Raw genomic sequence first — 18,399 nt, 5'->3', positions numbered from 1 at the left:
TGACGTAAGGTGTCAGAGGAATCACGGATGTAGGTGGGAAGGGACTGGACAAGGGGAGAGAGAAGGGAGTAGAGATAACGAGAAATGAGTTCTGTGGGGCAGGAGCAAGCTGACACGATCGGTCTACTGGGACAGTTCTGTTTGTGGATTTTGGGTAGGAGGTAGAAGCGGGCCATCCAAGGTAGGGCGACTATCAGGTTGGAAGCTGTGGGAGGAAGATCCCCAGAGGAGATGAGGTCAGTGACGGTCCTGGAAACAGCCCTAGTTCTGGTCTCCTTCATGACGTTTACCTTATGAAACACTTTCATGTCTTTAAAGGCCTTTATCAGGTCACTCCTCAGATTTCTCTACTCTAGAGAAAAGAGCTCCAGTCTGTATAATCTTTCCTGTTAGGGATAACCTCACAGTTCTGGTATCACTCTTGTAAATTTTGTCTTGCACCTTCTCTAGTGCTTTTTACAATATGGAAACTAGACCTGTGTACAATACTTTTAAGTCTCACCTAATGAAGTTTTTATACATGTTTAACACAACTTTGCTACTTTTCAATTCTATCCCCCTAGGAATCCCCCAATACTTTGTTTGCTCTTTATTTGGCCTTATTTACTGGCATCACTACATTTACTGATTTGTGCCCCTAAATACATTGAATCTTCTATTCCATTTACGCCCTTAGCTTCCAAGGAGGTTGTAACTTCCTTATTCTTCCTACCAAAAGGTACCACCTCACAGTTACCTATATTGAAATTATTTGAGAGATAGAGAGGATCAAGCCCATGGAGGGATTTGAAAAGAATAGGAATTTTTAAATTGAGACGGTGATAGACTGAGAGCCAGTGTAGGTCAATGAATACAGGGATGATGGGTGAACAGGACCTGGTGCAAGCAAGACTAAAGGTAGCAGAGTTTTGGATGAGCTGAGTTTATAGTGGTTGCAATGTGGGAAGCCGGCCAGGAGAGCATTAAAATAATCAAGTCTAGAGGTAACAAAGATTATGGATGAGTTGATACAGGAAAAGAGATCAACAATGTTTCAGAGCTGGAAGTAGGCTGTCTTACTATCGGAGAGGCCCTGGGGTCACAAGCTCAGTTCAAAGTCAGATAGGAAGCCAAACACGTGAACAGCCTGGCTCACCTTAGAATATGTCACAACCTTATACAGCCAACTCGCCAATGCCGAGGGGTAAATTAATCTCCGTCACCGAATATAAATCTAATTCCATTCATTTCACCTTGAGAGAAAGGAGAAAGTAATTTGGTTCAATAAAGAGGCAGAGTGAGCGTGAAATTGAATGAGACTGTAAGAAAGTACAAATATCTATAAGGCGGTGAAATAAATCATTACAAATTCATATTTTGGTCTTACAAGTAGATACAAATCAGCTTTAACCGGGGGGAGGGAGGTGACCAGCTCAATTTTTTTTAAATCACGTTTAAGTGTGTGGTTAACATTTTGAATGGAATCTTAGAAAAATGCACCCCCTGATGGCTTATGAATAAATGTACTATTTCCATTTTGCAAATGCAAAAATAAAATGATGCATCCTTCATTGGTGCAGTGTTTCATCACTTATATGTGATATTGTTGTGACAAAATAAATCAGAGGTCTCTTATGGCTACAGATAAAGGTTTACCCAATGTGCTACCATGAAGTCGGTGTCCCTTTAAATAAAGATTGTTGATTCCACTGACTGAATCGACTTAAAGGGGATATTGAACCTAATGATGCAGAGAAACAAATGTTAACATGTACATTGCTGAAGCATCCCTGGGTTAATGACTAGACTGGTACTGATATTGATTCAACTCCTTCATTTTCTTTGGGTTCAGTAACTTTACTTTGACATCCCAGTGAGATTAACAATGTTTATTAAAGCAAAAAAAATGGAAAAAGTTAACAGAAATGAATGAGGGGGAAATAACTAAAGATGTACTTAACTAATCAGCAATTTGGTGAACCATTTGAGCTTTAATAAGAAGGGTTTAAATGGAAAAGGTAAATGATGCAAGTCTCCTATTGTAATTCATTTTCTCCCAGGACTCATTACCTCCCCCAGCTATCTCTTTCTCACAATCTAAAGGCTTTTAAAATCCAGTTTGACATCATTCTATTTTTTGCATTACCTTATACACTGAGTCCTACTTTCAAACTTGGTGTTCTTGCATCTTGCCCCTTAAAGTTGGTTTCTCAATTTTAAAGTAGGGCCGACATTTTCTGATGTCACCTGTAAAATGGGGCTTTTTGTTTCTGTCCCTTCAACTGATCAGTCTCTTTTCAGTTTTAAAGTGGCGCTGTCATCATATACCTTTCAAGGTGTCATTAGGATGTCCCATGATGAAAGTGATATGCAGTTCTTCTCCTGCCCCCACCGTGCAATCCTTCAGAAGGCTGCCAACTAATTTTTTCTGTGAAGGTGGCCTCCCTTTAAGATTACTCAAAACAATGCATTTGTGCTGGCAATCATTCTTTGGTTAAACTCGGTATATTCATTGTCCAGGTTCAGGGTCTCAGTTACACTTGAGATGCTTATCAATGATCTGCAACAGATCATTCTCACGAGGTAAACTCTTTATAATTCTCTAAATTAAAACAGGTGGGGTTAAGAATAGACAGCCGGAGCCTCACACTACCCTGGTTGTGCCTACGCAATAAAGGAGCACATTCCATTGGTGAAGACTTCTCAGGGAAGTTTAAACAGCAACAATGACTTTTAGTGTGGGAACACCACCCCATTCCTCAACTTTGATGATGTATGACATTGCAAGTATTGTGTTGGAGGAACTTGGAACAGGAATGTGGTCAGACATGCTGTCATTTAGAAGGCTGACGAGAAATGATGGTTTTTCCTGTTTGGCCCCTGGTTCTATTATTAGCTGATGTTTCAGGCATTTCTTCACTTGAGATAACAAAATGATTAATAATACAGAAGAATGACAGCCAGTCAGAATCCTGTCAGGTTATTGCAAATTTCTGGCAGATGTCTGAAAATAGATTACCTAATGCAGAAGTAAGGCAATCCAATGGTGTCAGGACAGTTGGAATGTTTGGGCATTTCTTAAGAAACAGATTTCTAGTTCCAGGTTTCTCCCTTCCTGCCCCATAGGTGTGAATTCTCACTGGGGTATGATTCTTTCGATATCAGGTACGCTCAGATATCACAGCAAGTTTCTCATTGCTGAAAAGAGAGACATGTTTCCAAGGCTTTTGATCTTGCACTTATCAGGACAAACACACGAATGCCAAATTTCAAAGGATCACAACAATTCATACTACAGGAGAAAAGAGTGCTGATTGGTTGGCAGGTCAACTCTGAATGGCCAAGGCATTGCCATGGAGAAAGCAACAGGGAACTATAGGCTCCCCAAGCCCCTGGGCAATTCAAAAAAGGTACAGGCTTGAACATATTCCATTCATTTGTAGAGAATGGGACCTTGTGTATGAACGTTGGTCGCTTCTAGTAAATGTAAATAAACCACGTTACAAGCTTGACTGATTATCTTAAATTGGCTGTTAGTGTAGTTATTAGCACACTCAGGATTATTCAGCAAGTGCTGCCCAATCACGGAATCTAGCATTAGATGTTCATTTTAGGTTTTGGGTTACCAACCAGTCTGCACTTGCAAAACTCAAAATGTAGAGGTCCAAGGAGACTTGGGGGTCCAGGTATATAAATCATTAAAATATCATGAACTGGTATGGAAAATGATCAAAAAGGCTCATGAAATACTAACTTTTATCTCTGAAAGCCTGGTATAGAAGTTGTGCTTCAGCTATATAAAGCCCTGGTTAGACCACATCTGGAATACTGTGTGTGGTTCTATACACCATAGCTTAGGATAATATATTGGCCTTGGAGAAGTGCAGCCTAAGGTTATCTGGACACCAAGGGTTAAATTGTGAGGAAAGATTTTAAAAATCTATGGTTGTATTTGGGAATTTTAGAAGATTAAGGGGTGATTTGATCAAAGATTTCAAAAATTAAGAAAAAGATAAGGAGATAAGAGAAATTATTTCTACTAGTTGGGAATCTCGGCTTAGGGGCTTAGTCTAAAAATTAGATCTAGACTTTTCAGGAGTGAAATTGGGAAATACTTCATTTGGGAAACACACAAAGGACAAATGGCAATCAAAGTTAGGTCAATTGTAAATTTAAAATCTGAAATTGATCGTTTTGTTACCCCAAATTATTAAGGGATTCAGGGCAAAGGCTGGCATATGGCGTTATGTTGGAGATCAGTGATGATTTCATTGAATGGTGGAACACACTCAAGGATAAATGGCCTAGTCCAGTTCCTATGTTCCTATAAGTCAGGAATGTCCTGGAATATGCCTCATTTGTCTTGATGAGTGGAGCTCGAACAACACTCAAGAAGTTCAAAACCATTCAGGACAAAGCAGCCCACATGATTGACACCCCATCCACCATGTCAAATATTCACTCCCTCCACTATCAGCACACACTGGTAGCAGTGTATACCATCTGCAAGATGCACTTCAGCAACTCACCAAGGCTTCTTCAACAGAACATTGCAAACCTGCTAATTCATAAAAGGACAAGGGCAGCAGGTGCAAGGGAACACCACCACTTGCACATTCCCCTCAAAGTCACACACCATCCTGGAACTCCTCCCTTAACAGCACTGTGGATGTACCTACACCACATGGACTGCAGCTGTTTAAGAAGGCAGCTCATTACCACCTCGTCAAGGGCAATTAGGGATAGGCAATAAATTTTGGCCTTGCCAACGACGTTTACATTCCTTGAAAAGACCTATGTATTGGTGCGCTGCAGAATGGCTGGTCTGGCAATGTCACTTAATGCAGCCAAACATGATTGAACAGATGCTACTAGTAGTGCCTTTCATACAAGTACCTGTCACTGAGTCTCTTCTTGGGTGGAGGTGGCTGTTTATCTCCTGTAGCTGGATTATGAGATAGCACCTTCAAAGAGCCAGCACAGGCGTGATGGGCCAAATGGCCTCCATCTGTGCTGTAAAACATTATCATTCTTTGACATGATTTGTTGAATATTGCAGTAAATGTGTAGTATAATGGGCTCAAATCCTTTCTGTTATGATTAAATGTTGCACTGTAATACTTTTCTGTACATTGATAAAGAATGGTGCCAGGAGAGGGAAAATGAAACAACGTTTCAAGATGGATATTTCCATTTAGATTTATTTCTGTTCCAACAAAGCTGTTTGTGAATTCAGCATTCTGTATGGTTATTGGCAGCAGAGGGTGTCAGGTTATAGGCTTAATGGAAAAATTCTTCAGGGTGCGTTTGAAATCAGTTATCACATTCAGAATATCTTTACTTCCATTTCTCGGAAAAGAGGAATCTTATATTTGATCTGCTTAGTGATAAAGTCTGCATATGTTAGACTAGACAATAACTGGGCAACAGTCAAAGAAAAGCCTATAGTTTTAATCTGATTGAAAGGCCAGCTAATGTCACCCTATAAAAGATTGGCTCTCATTGTCTGTGTTAATCATCAGCTTATCCTTACGTTCTCTTTGGTGTGTCCATTTGTGTTCACTTTCTGACAACTGATTCTTTCCTGTCAAGTAAAGGGCTTTAAAGGACATGTGAGTGCAAAGGAATAATGATATTGTTCTTGGTCAGACTCTGAAGCTAGTATTGTTCCTCCAGCATTTGCCTCACCTGACTCTGTGACCCCAATTCTTCAACCACTACACTGCCACAGTGACTGTAGTCACTGATTTTTTCACTCTGTAAATCAGATTCACCTAAATCTGCAGTTAGTCTCCCCTGAACTGACACAGTGGGCAGGCTCTCCATCATTGGACTGACTCTATGGTCAGTTTCTACATCCATAGACTGACTCTGCGGTCAGCCTCTCCATCAATGGACCAACTCTGTGGTCAGTTTCTACACCAATGGACTGACTCTGTGGTCAGTCTCTCCATCACGGACTGATTCTGCGGTCAGTCTCTCCATCACGGTTGACTCTGCGGTCAGTCTCTCCATCACGGCTGACTCTGCGGTCAGTCTCTCCAACATGGACTGACACTACAGTCAGCCTCTCCATCCATAGACTGACTCTACAGTCATAAGACCATAAGACATAGGAGCAGAAATTAGGCCATTCGGCCCTTCGCGTCTGCTCTGCCATTTAATCATGGCTGAGAAGAAAAACCCCATTCTCCTGCCTTCTCCCCAGTTTCTACATCCATGGACTGACTCTACAGTCAGCCTCTCCATCCATGGACTGACTCTGCGGTCAGTCTCCCAGCTCTGGACCGACCTACAGCCAGTGCTCTCGCGTTTAATAATAATGCAGTTACGTGCCTTCTGCTGCTCTTGTGTTTGTTTTAAAAACTTCAGCTTGATCAGTACATAAAAATATTTATCACATTCATCAATCTGTAATATTTTCTATTGTATTAAATCAAAAAGACTAAAAATTCTGAGAGGTTTTCAGAGTACTACAATATGTTATTTTCATACGCTTTTGATTCATTTCAACTTGAAAAGCATGATTATAAACTGATCTTATTGTCCACTAGGTTTTGTTTTGGTATGAATCATAATTACATTATAGAATGGAAGTCTCTGTCCAATGACAGTGAGCACACACTATCCTATATTGTGAAATAATCCATTACATTTTGAGTCACCACTGGAAACTAATTTGCTATTTTTTCTTGATCTATTTATGCAGCAAGGGAAAGTGTGTATTTGTTTATGTGTTCCCTTCTGTCTTCTCATTTAAAACAGTATGGCATCAAAGAGGGTTTCGAAAACAGTGGCTCAGGAAAAAAACTAGAAAGGGTTAATTACACCTCTTTTGCTGTGTGCCCCATATCGCTTTGTGTCTCATTCACTCAGTCTCTCTCTATCTCTTTCTTTCAAAGAGAAGAATGTGTCACTGCAGAATGATGGGCTGCTGTGAGCTCTGAATTATTTTGATAAATTCCTTAACAATTTCCACCGTCTGGAAGCAGTTCCTTGCAATAATACTGCAGCCTCTGCTTGGCTGGAGCTTTGTGTTTACCTTCTATTTTGGTCTAGAAAGGAGATAATCTTGTAGAGCTACATAAATTAGAGAAAGTAAATCCGGAGTGGTATCTCAGACGATGCCATGACAGGAGGTTCAAAGAGGCAAAAGGCAAACATCAAAAAGTTACTCACACAGAGATTATGTGGAATGGACTTTAAAGTTAGCGGAGACAAAAAAAGAGTTGAGGAATTTGTGATGGAAGCAGCATACGTTAGTTCTGGATGATTTAGCTAGAATTGGTCGATTGACCTTCCCCATGCATTGCAGTAGAATTGGTTTAATACCTGTAAAAGCCAAAAATATGGCACCCACCACCCCACCCCACCAATCCCCATCACCCCTTGGTCATCTGGTAAACAAAGCTACCCTGCCCACCAGTGTAGGCATTAGATCATAAGCTACAAGCTTCAATTCCTAAGCAGTGATGAGTTCGCTAAAATCAGCCTCACAACCCTGGGCAAGTGGGGAGAGAAAATCAGTTTGGGTTCCTACGAGCTTAATGACTCTGATTGAAAGTAAGTGTGTGAATATGCGCTGAGAATATAAGCAGGCTTCCTATTACGTTCTCTACAGCTGAGTAGCCTGCCGACTATGCATGTAAATAAGGTGCAAACTACCTCCCTATGGAGCCAGCCCCACCAACTTCAGGGAGACAGCAAGGCCAAAATTTATAATTGTAGGACCTGCATGAGGGAGGAGTTGGTAACACATGAGTGTTTTGGAATCAGTAGAAGAGGCATAATCATTTCATTCTGCTATGAAAAACATTTGTTTCCTATAGCAGTTTCAGCTCTCCAATAACTAGTCTCACTGCCTCACTCTCTTTCTTTAAAGAAGGACGGACTTGCGTTTATATAGCACTCTTCATAACTTCAGGATGTCCCAAATCACTTCACTTTGGAAATGTAATAATTTTGAAAACGCAGGGGCCCATTTGTGCAGAGCAAACTCCCACAAACAGCAATGAGATGAATAACCAGATCTTCTGTTCCAGCTGTCGGTTGAAGTTTAAATGTTGGCTAGGACATTGGGGACAAACCTTCAACTGTGCAGCATTTTCTCAGCACTGCACTGAAGCATTAGCCTGGATTTTGTGCTGAAGTCTCATGAATAGGGATTGAACCCACAATCTTCTAACTCGGAGGTGAGAGTACCACACTGAGCATTGGCTGACCCTTTTATCCACACACTGAAAGATGAAGTTGTTGTTTTGTCAGCTATGACATGGATGAATGGCTGCTTAGAGCCAATAGAGAGTCCATGACCTTATATACTTGGTTGTTGGAAGGAGCAGGTTCAATGAGTACAGTGAGTTTTTCTTTCTCCAAGCTATCTTTTAAACCTTGATTATGTGCCAGTCAAGGATATTCCCTTTCCCCAGAGGTTAAAAGGTTTTTTTCTCTTTTATTATAAGTAACGTGATGTTGTTTCTGTCTTTTTTCTTTCAGGACAGCCACACAATTCTATTCCTATGTGATCTACACATCCACTTCCCCATCAGCATCATAGATAATATAAGAAAGCATTGTATTGAAGGGAAATTGGCATATGCCCCTATCGTGATGAGATTGGGCTGCGGCAGCTCTCCTAGTGAGCCTGATGGTAAGTGATTTTGTGGCAGGCAGCCCACCTTCCATCTTAAGAATTCACATCAGGACATGGTTATCATCACATTGCTGGAGGTCAAAGCTCACTTTAATTTGCCACTATTTGAGCATATATTCTCCTTCAGAATACTGGATAGGCTAGGACAGGCTAATGTTCTGGACTTATTTAAGAAACAATTAGATTTTGTGATGGAGGGATCTGTAGAGTCCTTCTGAATGGGTAAACTGAATGGTTTTGTTCATTCAGATCTATCTTCGTCCAGATCTATCTTATGATCTCTAATGATACTTCAGAGCTTTTTTTTTACAAATTTGCCAGCAGAATGTTTCCCTACCAGTAGACCAGTTCATGGTCCTCAGGGACTTAATTTTTCTCTTGCAAGATGCCAGCCCAGCAATATATTGGGGCTGATTGTGGTGGCCATGTTCACAGTCAATCAATTTATTTATCAGGACCTTCAGTTATTCCCTTGCTAGTGGAAGTCTTGCATTACTCAGCTATTGACTTTGCCTGATGGTCACAGGAGAATCCTTATAATGATTCTTCTACTGCCCAAAAGTAAGACAGAACGTGTTTGCATTTCTGATGCAATTCAGGACCTGTCTACAGAGAAACAAAATGCATGGAAAATGGAGATGGCTTAGTCTGTTGGGCACATCAGCTGCTGAGGGCTGATGCTGGAAACTAGACCTCGGATTTTTCTAACCCACGTATCCAATTGATGCATTCTAGTGGTGTTTCAAATTTGAATTTTTTCTGCTAAAGCAAGAGTATTACTCATCCACAACAGAAGCTAATACTGCTTGGGGATTGATGAGCCTTTAATCTGCCAATTTCTAATGTTGTGTTTGTTCCAGATGTAGAATTACACATTACAGTGAGGAAACAGTTTTACAGGACAAGTGATTTATTGTTCTGCACCTTCCCTGTTTTTCTCTTACAGCCTGTGGCTGTAGAATTTCATGACTGGCAGATAAGGAATCTCCTTGTGGCTGTAATTGCAGGTTTGCTGAATACACTGCTAAAGTGAAAAAAACATTTTTCTGAAGGTGTTTCATTATCAGAGACTTAGATACAGAATTGATAAATTGGTGAGGAGAATTTCCTCAGTTACTTTTCCAATTAATATACTTGCTGCAAATGGAGTAATTTTATTAAGTTGTCACCCTTGTGTTCTCTATTTGATGCCATCTAACCTTTATACTCTTGGTAGCTAATAAAGATGTGAGCGGATGGTTTCAGTTAATTTATTTTCAAAGCTTGAAATACACACTCTAGAAATGAGATTTGAGATTGCTCATCCATCCATGAGTGAGCGGGAAAGCCCCAGTGTGACAGCCAGCCACGCAAAACCAGATGGTTTCAGGTCTGATTTTCCCCCATCTGTGCGAGGCTAGTGAGGGGGAAAATGATCCAAAGTACCTGTGGCGATGGCATTCCAATGATCCTTACTTGAAGGTGCTCATGTTAGTTGAGAGCTGGATCAGGCTTGGCATTGGTGTCCACATACACAATGTAATTTTTATTCTTTCATGGGATGTGAGTGTCATTGGCGAGGCCCGCATTCGTTGTCCATCCCTAATTGCCCTTGAACAAAGTGGCTTGCCACACCATTTTAGAGGGCAGTTAAGAGTTAACCACATTGCTGTTGTTACCTGTAGGCCAGTTACCTGTAGACTAGAGATAAAAACAAAAAAACTGCGGATGCTGGAAATCCAAAACAAAAACAGAATTACCTGGAAAAACTTAGCAGGTCAGGCAGCATCGGCGGAGAAGAAAAGAGTTGACGTTTCGAGTCCTCATGACCCTTCGACAGAACTTGAGTTCAAGTCCAAGAAAGAGTTGAAATATAAGCTGGTTTAAGGTGTGTTGGGGGGGTGGAGAGAGAGAGAGACAGAGAGAGAGAGAAGTGGAGGGGGGGGTGTGGTTGTAGGGACAAACAAGCAGTGATAGAAGCAGATCATCAAAAGATGTCAACAACAATAGAACAAAAGAACACATAAGTGTTAAAGTTGGTGATATTATCTAAACGAATGTGCTAATTAAGAATGGATGGTAGGGCACTCAAGGTATAGCTCTAGTGGGGGTGGAGGCAGCATAAAAGATTTTAAAATATTTAAAAATAATGGAAATAGGTGGGAAAAGAAAAATCTATATAATTTATTGGAAAAAAAAGGAAGGGCGAAACAGAAAGGGGGTGGGGATGGAGGAGGGAGTTCAAGACCTAAAGTTATTGAATTCAATATTCAGTCCGGAAGGTTGTAAAGTGCCTAGTCGGAAGATGAGGTGTTGTTCCTCCAGTTTGCGTTGGGCTTCACTGGAACAATGCAGCAAGCCAAGGACAGACATGTGGGCAAGAGAGCAGGGTGGAGTGTTAAAATGGCAAGCGACAGGGAGGTTTGGGTCATTCTTGTGGACAGACCGCAGGTGTTCTGCAAAGTGGTCGCCCAGTTTACGTTTGGTTTCTCCAATGTAGAGGAGACCACACTGGGAGCAACGAATGCAGTAGACGAAGTTGGGGGAAATGCAAGTGAAATGCTGCTTCACTTGAAAGGAGTGTTTGGGCCCTTGGACGGTGAGGAGAGAGGAAGTGAAGGGGCAGGTGTTGCATCTTTTGCGTGGGCATGCGGTGGTGCCACAGGAGGGGGTTGAGAAGTAGGGGGTGATGGAGGAGTGGACCAGGGTGTCCCGGAGGAAACGATCCCAATGGAATGCCGATAGGGGGGGGTGAAGGGAAGATGTGCTGGTGGTGGCATCATGCTGGAGTTGGCGGAAATGGCGGAGGATGATCCTTTGAATGCGGAGGCTGGTGGGGTGATAAGTGAGGACAAGGGGGACCCTAAATTGTTTCTGGGAGGGAGGAGAAGGCGTGAGGGCGGATGCGCGGGAGATGGGCCAGACACGGTTGAGGGCCCTGTCAACGACCGTGAGTGGAAAACCTCGGTTAAGGAAGAAGGAGGACATGTCAGTGGAACTGTTTTTGAAGGTAGCATCATCGGAACAGATGCGACGGAGGCCATGGACCATGGACCCTCTTTCTCCCTGGACCATGACCCCACCACTGAACATCAAGCCATTGTTTCCAGGACTGTCACTGACCTCATCTCCTCTGGGGATCTTCCTCCCACAGCTTCCAACCTGATAGTCGCCCAACCTTGGACGGCCCGCTTCTATCTCCTACCCAAAACCCACAAACAGAACTGCCCCGGTAGACCGATCATCTCAGCTTGCTCCTGCCCCACAGAACTCATTTCTCGTTATCTTGACTCCCTTCTCTCTCCCCTTCTCCAGTCCCTTCCCACCTACATCCGTGATTCCTCTGACACCTTACGTCACATCAACAATTTCCAGTTCCCTGGCCCCAACCGCTTCCTCTTCACCATGGACGTCCAATCCCTCTACACCTCCATCTCCCACCAGGATGGTCTGAGGGCCCTTAGCTTCTTCCTCGAACAGAGGCCCGGACAATCCCCATCCACCACTACTCTCCTCCGTCTGGCTGAACTTGTTCTCACACTGAACAATTTCTCCTTCAACTCCTCTCACTTCCTCCAACTAAAAGGTGTGGCTATGGGTACCCGCATGGGCCCCAGCTATGCCTGTCTCTTTATGGGGTATGTGGAACATTCCTTGTCCCAGTCCTACTCCGGCCCCCTTCCACAACTCTTTCTCCGGTACATCGATGATTACTTCGGTGCTGCTTCATGCTCTCGTCGGGACTTAGAAAAATTTATTAATTTTGCTTCCAATCTCCACCCCTCCATCATTTTCACGAGGTCCATCTCTGACACTTCCCTTCCCTTCCTTGACCTCTCTGTCTCAATCTCTGGTGATAGACTGTCCACCAATATCCATTACAAACCCACCGACTCCCACAGCTACCTCGACTACAGCTCCTCACACCCCGCTTCCTGTAAGGACTCCATCCCATTCTCTCAGTTCCTTCGCCTCCGTCGCATCTGTTCCGATGATGCTACCTTCAAAAACAGTTCCTCTGACATGTCCTCCTTCCTTAACCGAGGTTTTCCACCCACGGTCGTTGACAGGGCCCTCAACCGTGTCCGGCCCATCTCCCGCGCATCCGCCCTCACGCCTTCTCCTCCCTCCCAGAAACATGATAGGGTCCCCCTTGTCCTCACTTATCACCCCACCAGCCTCCGCATTCAAAGGATCATCCTCCGCCATTTCCGCCAACTCCAGCATGATGCCACCACCAAACACATCTTCCCTTCACCCCCCCCTATCGGCATTCCGTAGGGATCGTTCCCTCCGGGACACCCTGGTCCACTCCTCCATCACCCCCTACTCCTCAACCCCCTCCTGTGGCACCACCCCATGCCCACGCAAAAGATGCAACACCTGCCCCTTCACTTCCTCTCTCCTCACCGTCCAAGGGCCCAAACACTCCTTTCAAGTGAAGCAGCGTTTCACTTGCATTTCCCCCAACTTCGTCTACTGCATTCGTTGCTCCCAGTGTGGTCTCCTCTACATTGGAGAGACCAAACGTAAACTGGGTGACCACTTTGCAGAACACCTGCGGTCTGTCCACAAGAATGACCCAAACCTCCCTGTCGCTTGCCATTTTAACACTCCACCCTGCTCTCTTGCCCACATGTCTGTCCTTGGCTTGCTGCATTGTTCCAGTGAAGCCCAACGCAAACTGGAGGAACAACACCTCATCTTCCGACTAGGCACTTTACAACCTTCCAGACTGAATATTGAATTCAACAACTTTAGGTCTTGAACTCCCTCCTCCATCCCCACCCCCTTTCTGTTTCGCCCTTCCTTTTTTTTCCAATAAATTATATAGATTTTTCTTTTCCCACCTATTTCCATTATTTTTAAATATTTTAAAATCTTTTATGCTGCCTCCACCCCCACTAGAGCTATACCTTGTGCCCTACCATCCATTCTTAATTAGCACATTCGTTTAGATAATATCACCAACTTTAACACCTATGTGTTCTTTTGTTCTATTGTTGTTGACATCTTTTGATGATCTGCTTCTATCACTGCTTGTTTGTCCCTACAACCACACCCCCCTCCACTTCTCTCTCTCTCTCCACACACACACCTTAAACCAGCTTATATTTCAACTCTTTCTTGGACTTGAACTCAAGTTCTGTCGAAGGGTCATGAGGACTCGAAACGTCAACTCTTTTCTTCTCCGCTGATGCTGCCAGACCTGCTGAGTTTTTCCAGGTAATTCTGTTTTTGTTTTACCTGTAGACTAGACCAGGTAAAGACAGCAGATTTTAAATCAAGGACATTAGTGAACCAGATGAGTTTATAGTCGACAATGGCTTTATGGTCAACATTACTGAGTCTAGCTTTACAATTCCAGATTATTAACTGAATTTAAATTCTACCAGCTGCTATGGTGGGATTTGAACCCATGCCCCCAGAACATTAACCTGGGCTTCTATATTACTAGTTGGGTGACATTGCCATTATGCCACCATCTCCCGCCATAGTCTGCTGAACCTCTATGCCAAGGCTCACGCAGGAGGAGTGGCCGATTGAGTGAGGTATCAGAGGGCTAATGGCACATGTAGAACCTATACTCAGTGAGTTGTCAACACCTTCAAGAGAAAACTGGAAAACAATAATAGAAGGTCCACATTGAGACACAAGGATAACAATTTTGTTGCTCTTTTGTTGCCGTGTCACCTGGTTCACCAAACACTGATGGATTCTTACCAGCTAAGCCTGTAGTATTGTGCTGTCTGTAAGCCAGTTATAATCAATTCATGGGTTTTCTTTGGGCAATTGATGCACACAAAGGTGAGTGCCCCAAACACTGACTCTTCCTCTTCTTCTTCTTCTAATGCATCCTCAAGGGTACTGGGAAGTAAATGGGTTTGGACTGTTTGGAATCTTTAAGAGCGATTTTGACAAGATTGGTGGAATGAACACAGAAGAATTCCGGGATCGATGGGGTGGAGAAGATTGGGAGCTACTGGACAGGTAACACCAGCAGAGAAAATGGATTTGCCTCCTTCCAATCTTGTGCTTTCCTTTAACATTTTCCTTCAACATTTAAGTTGATTTGTGCCACTGCATTATGAATTAAATAGGACAAATGTGATTTTCTAAGGATTTAATCCTAAAAACAGCAAAGAGTTTGAGACATAATCCTCCACAGCCTTTCTGCTAATCTCAAGAGGTGATTTTATAGCCAAGTAGTGGATGGGGAATGTATGTGGATATTAAATGGACATCAAGAAGGCAGTCAATAGGGTCCCTCAAAATAGACTGTTAGTTAAAGTTGAAGCTCATGCATTTGACAGCAAATTATCATGTTTAACTAACTTGATGGAGTTTTTTGAAGAGATAACGGAAAGGTTGATGAGGGCAATGCTGTTGATGTGGTGTCCATGGACTTACAAAAGGCATTTAATACAGTGGCATACAACAGACTTGTAAGCAAATTTACAGCTCATGAAATAAAGGGAAAGTGGCAACACGGATATGAAATTGGCTGAGTGACAGGAAACAGAGAGCAGTGGCTAATGGATGTTTTTTGGACTGGAGGAAGGTTTGTAGTGGAGTTGCCCAGGGGTTAGTGTTGGGACCCTTGCATTTCTTGACACATATTAAATGACCTAGACCTTGGTGTACAGGGCACAATTTCAAAATTTGCAGATGATATGAAAATTGGAAGCATTGTGAACTGTGAAATGGATAGTGTAGAACTTCAAAAGGACATATCCAAGTTGATGGAATGAGCGGACAAGTAGCAGATGAAGTTCAATGCAGAGAAATGTAAAGTGATTCATTTTGATAGAAAGAACCTGGAGAGGCAACATAAAATAAAGGGTACAACTCTAAAGGGGGTGCAGGAGCAGAGAAACCTAGGTGTATATGTGCATAAGTCATTGAATGTGGCAGGACAGATCTAGAGGCAGTTTAGAAAGCATACAGTATCCTAGGATTTATTAATAGTGGCATAGTGTACAAGAGCAAGGAGGTTAAGTTGAACTTGTATAATACACTAGTTCAGCCTCAGCTGGAATATTGTGTCCAGTTCTGGGTGCTGCACTTTAGAAATGATGATGCCTTGGAGAGAGTGAAGAAAAGATTCAAGAGAATGGTTCCAGGAATGAGGAATTTCAGTTATGAAGATAGATTGGACAAGTTGAGACTGTTTTCCTTGGAGAAGGGAAGGCTGAGAGGAGATTTGCAAGAGATATTCAAAATCAAGAAGGGTCTGGACAGAATAGATAAGGAGAAAATGTTCCTGCTTGTGAAAAGATTAAGAATGAGAGGGCACACATTTAAAGTAATTGGTAAAAGAAGCAAAAGTGACATGAAAAACCTTTTCACTCAGTGAGTGGTTGGGTCTGGAATGCTCTGCCTGACAGTGTGGTGGAGGCAGGTTCAACTGGAGCATTTAACAGGGAATTAGATTGTTATTTGAAAAGGAACAATGTGTAGGGTTATGGGTAGAAGACAGGAGAATGACACTAAGTGAATTAGTCATTTGGAGAGCCGGTGCAGACATGATGTTCCGAATGGCCTCCATCTGCATTGTTGCAATCCTGTGATCAGGATTTTCCAGTCCCGCTGGCAACAGAAATCAGTGCGGGCAGGACCAGAAAATTTGGAGAGTAGCCAAAAGTCTATTGACTTTAGATAGGAATTTCAGCGGGACCAGAAAATCCCAGCCTGTGATTCTGTGAAATTGTTGACCTGCTTAGGAAATTTGCTGAGAGGCAGGAGACAGAGTTTCGGGATAATGTGCAGTGACACTAAATGGCAGGATGTGCCTTTTGTGTCCTGCAAAGATCGGTGTTAAAGACTCAACTTTTCACTCTATTTATTAACTACTTAGGTGATGGATAGAAAGCACGTATTCAGGTTTACTGACAACAGAAACATATGGCAATGTAAGCAGTGTAGATGGAAGCATAAAATTACATAGATATTGATAAATTAATTGAACAGGCAAAATTGTGGTAAAAGGATTTCATTATAGGAAATGTGAGCTCATACACTTTGGACATAAAAAGGATAGAATAGGATACTTTCTAAATGGTGAAGAGCTGGTAAAAGTGGAGATCAGAAGAGACATTGGGGTACATATACATAGTTTGTTAAAATGTCATGGACAGGTACAGAAAATAAGTCTAATGCCTTAGCATCTAGAGGATTAGAATACAAGGGGGTAGAAATTATGCCACAGCTATACAAAGCCCTGGATCTGGAGTACAATGTTTAGTTTGGGACACAACAATTGTCATTGGAGGGAGTGCAACATAGATTTACCAGAATTCTAACTGGGCTCAAGGAGCTAAATTACGAGGAGTGATTAAACAAACTAGGGTTGTATCCCTTGAAGTTAGAAAACTAAAAGGTGATCTGATCAAAGTTTTCAATATATTAAGGGGAACTGATAAGATAGAATAGATTGAAACTATTTGCGCTGGTTGGGCACTGTCAGACAGCTGCAGGGCATAAAAGTTAGAGCCAAGTCATTCAGAAGCAAAATTAGGAAACAGTTTCTCAGAGTGTGGTAAAAGTTTGGGACTCTATCCCACAAATGGCAGTTGTTTCTATTATTAATTTTTAATCTGAGATTGATAGGTTTTTGTTAACCGAAGCTATGAAGGGATTTGGGGCGAAGGCAGGATATACGGAGCTAGCTTGCAGATCAGCGATTATCTCATTGAAGACATAAGAGGTTCTAGGGCATAAACAGTCTACTCAATTTTCCATGTTCCAATGTTTATATCACTGCAAACTGACCAGAGGAGCTAGCCTTGTTATCTGGTGAAATGTGATTGAGGTGAAAGTGGCAAAAGGAGAGGGAGCAGGACAGAGAGAAAGAGTGGGCCAGCAGTGTTTAGAGTGGGACGGAAAAAGAGTGAGAAAAAGGACTACTGTGGGAGAGCAAGGAACAACAGTGAGTCTGAGAGAGAGAATGGGCTAGCATTGACCCAGAGAGAGTGTGTCCATTGACCTGGAGAGACAGTGTGGGCCAGAATTGACCCAGAGAGTGTATGTGGGCCAGCATTGACCCCGAGAGAGCATGTGGGCGACATTGACCTAGAGACAGTGTGGGCCGGCATTGACCCAGAAAGAGAGTATGTGTGGGCCAACAGTGACCCAGAGTGAGTGTGCCTTGCCCCAGAGAGAGCAAGTATGGGCCAGCATTGACCTATATAGAGAGACATTTTAGGGAGCAATGTGATTTAAAAGAATTTTAAATGCATTGAGAGTAGACATTACATTAATTGGCTGTGAATGAGCAATGGCAAGACCAATTCATTTTGAATATGTTGTGAAAAGCCTTTTTGTTTTCATCTCCTAGGGTTCTTCAGAGTGGCCTTGAGGTAGAACGATTACGCCTCAGGAATTTCTACCATTATTTTCACTCCAAGCGAGGGATGTGGGATTCTCAGGCCAAGAAAACAGCAAAAGGACCGAATGAGGGTTGAAACTTTCTCTATGCACTTTAAAAAAAAACATAAACCAGCAGACGCATGCTCCATAGGCAGTCTAGCCGATTACCAAGCCACGTGGGGGAAGATCCCTTTTGAAGAAATGTTTCTTATGCTCTAACCACGGTGGAATTTCTCTAAATCCTTTTTTTTTCTCTTTGGCATTTGCAAAAATCTTGTGTTTTAGTTACTGGTTAGTGTCCAACTACAAAAGAATTTGACAGAAGCCAGGAAGAATAGAGGCAAGAATCCTGAGTCTGTATATTGGATTTTTTTTTCCCCATTTGAGACATTCAGGAAATAGTAATCACCCCTTAGACA

General features: G+C 42.6%; 1 protein-coding gene across 1 annotated transcript in view; it reads left to right on the top strand.

Annotated features, from left to right (window-relative positions):
- The window catches only part of LOC121282846 (N-acetyl-beta-glucosaminyl-glycoprotein 4-beta-N-acetylgalactosaminyltransferase 1-like), an 827,662-nt gene extending 809,587 nt beyond the window's left edge, over nucleotides 1–18,075 (top strand). The window contains exons 18-20 of the mRNA XM_041196659.1: nucleotides 8,476–8,629; nucleotides 14,476–14,602; nucleotides 17,949–18,075. Of these exons, the coding sequence (XP_041052593.1) occupies nucleotides 8,476–8,629; nucleotides 14,476–14,602; nucleotides 17,949–18,075 (408 nt within the window). The remainder of the gene's footprint in view (nucleotides 1–8,475; nucleotides 8,630–14,475; nucleotides 14,603–17,948) is intronic.
- The last annotated feature ends 324 nt before the right edge of the window (nucleotides 18,076–18,399 follow it).

The sequence above is a fragment of the Carcharodon carcharias genome, chromosome 10, assembly GCF_017639515.1.
Source record: "Carcharodon carcharias isolate sCarCar2 chromosome 10, sCarCar2.pri, whole genome shotgun sequence".
Lineage (NCBI taxonomy): Eukaryota > Metazoa > Chordata > Chondrichthyes > Lamniformes > Lamnidae > Carcharodon > Carcharodon carcharias.
The sequence above is the reverse complement of the archived record's forward strand: the minus strand, read 5'-3'. Positions and strand labels throughout refer to the sequence as shown.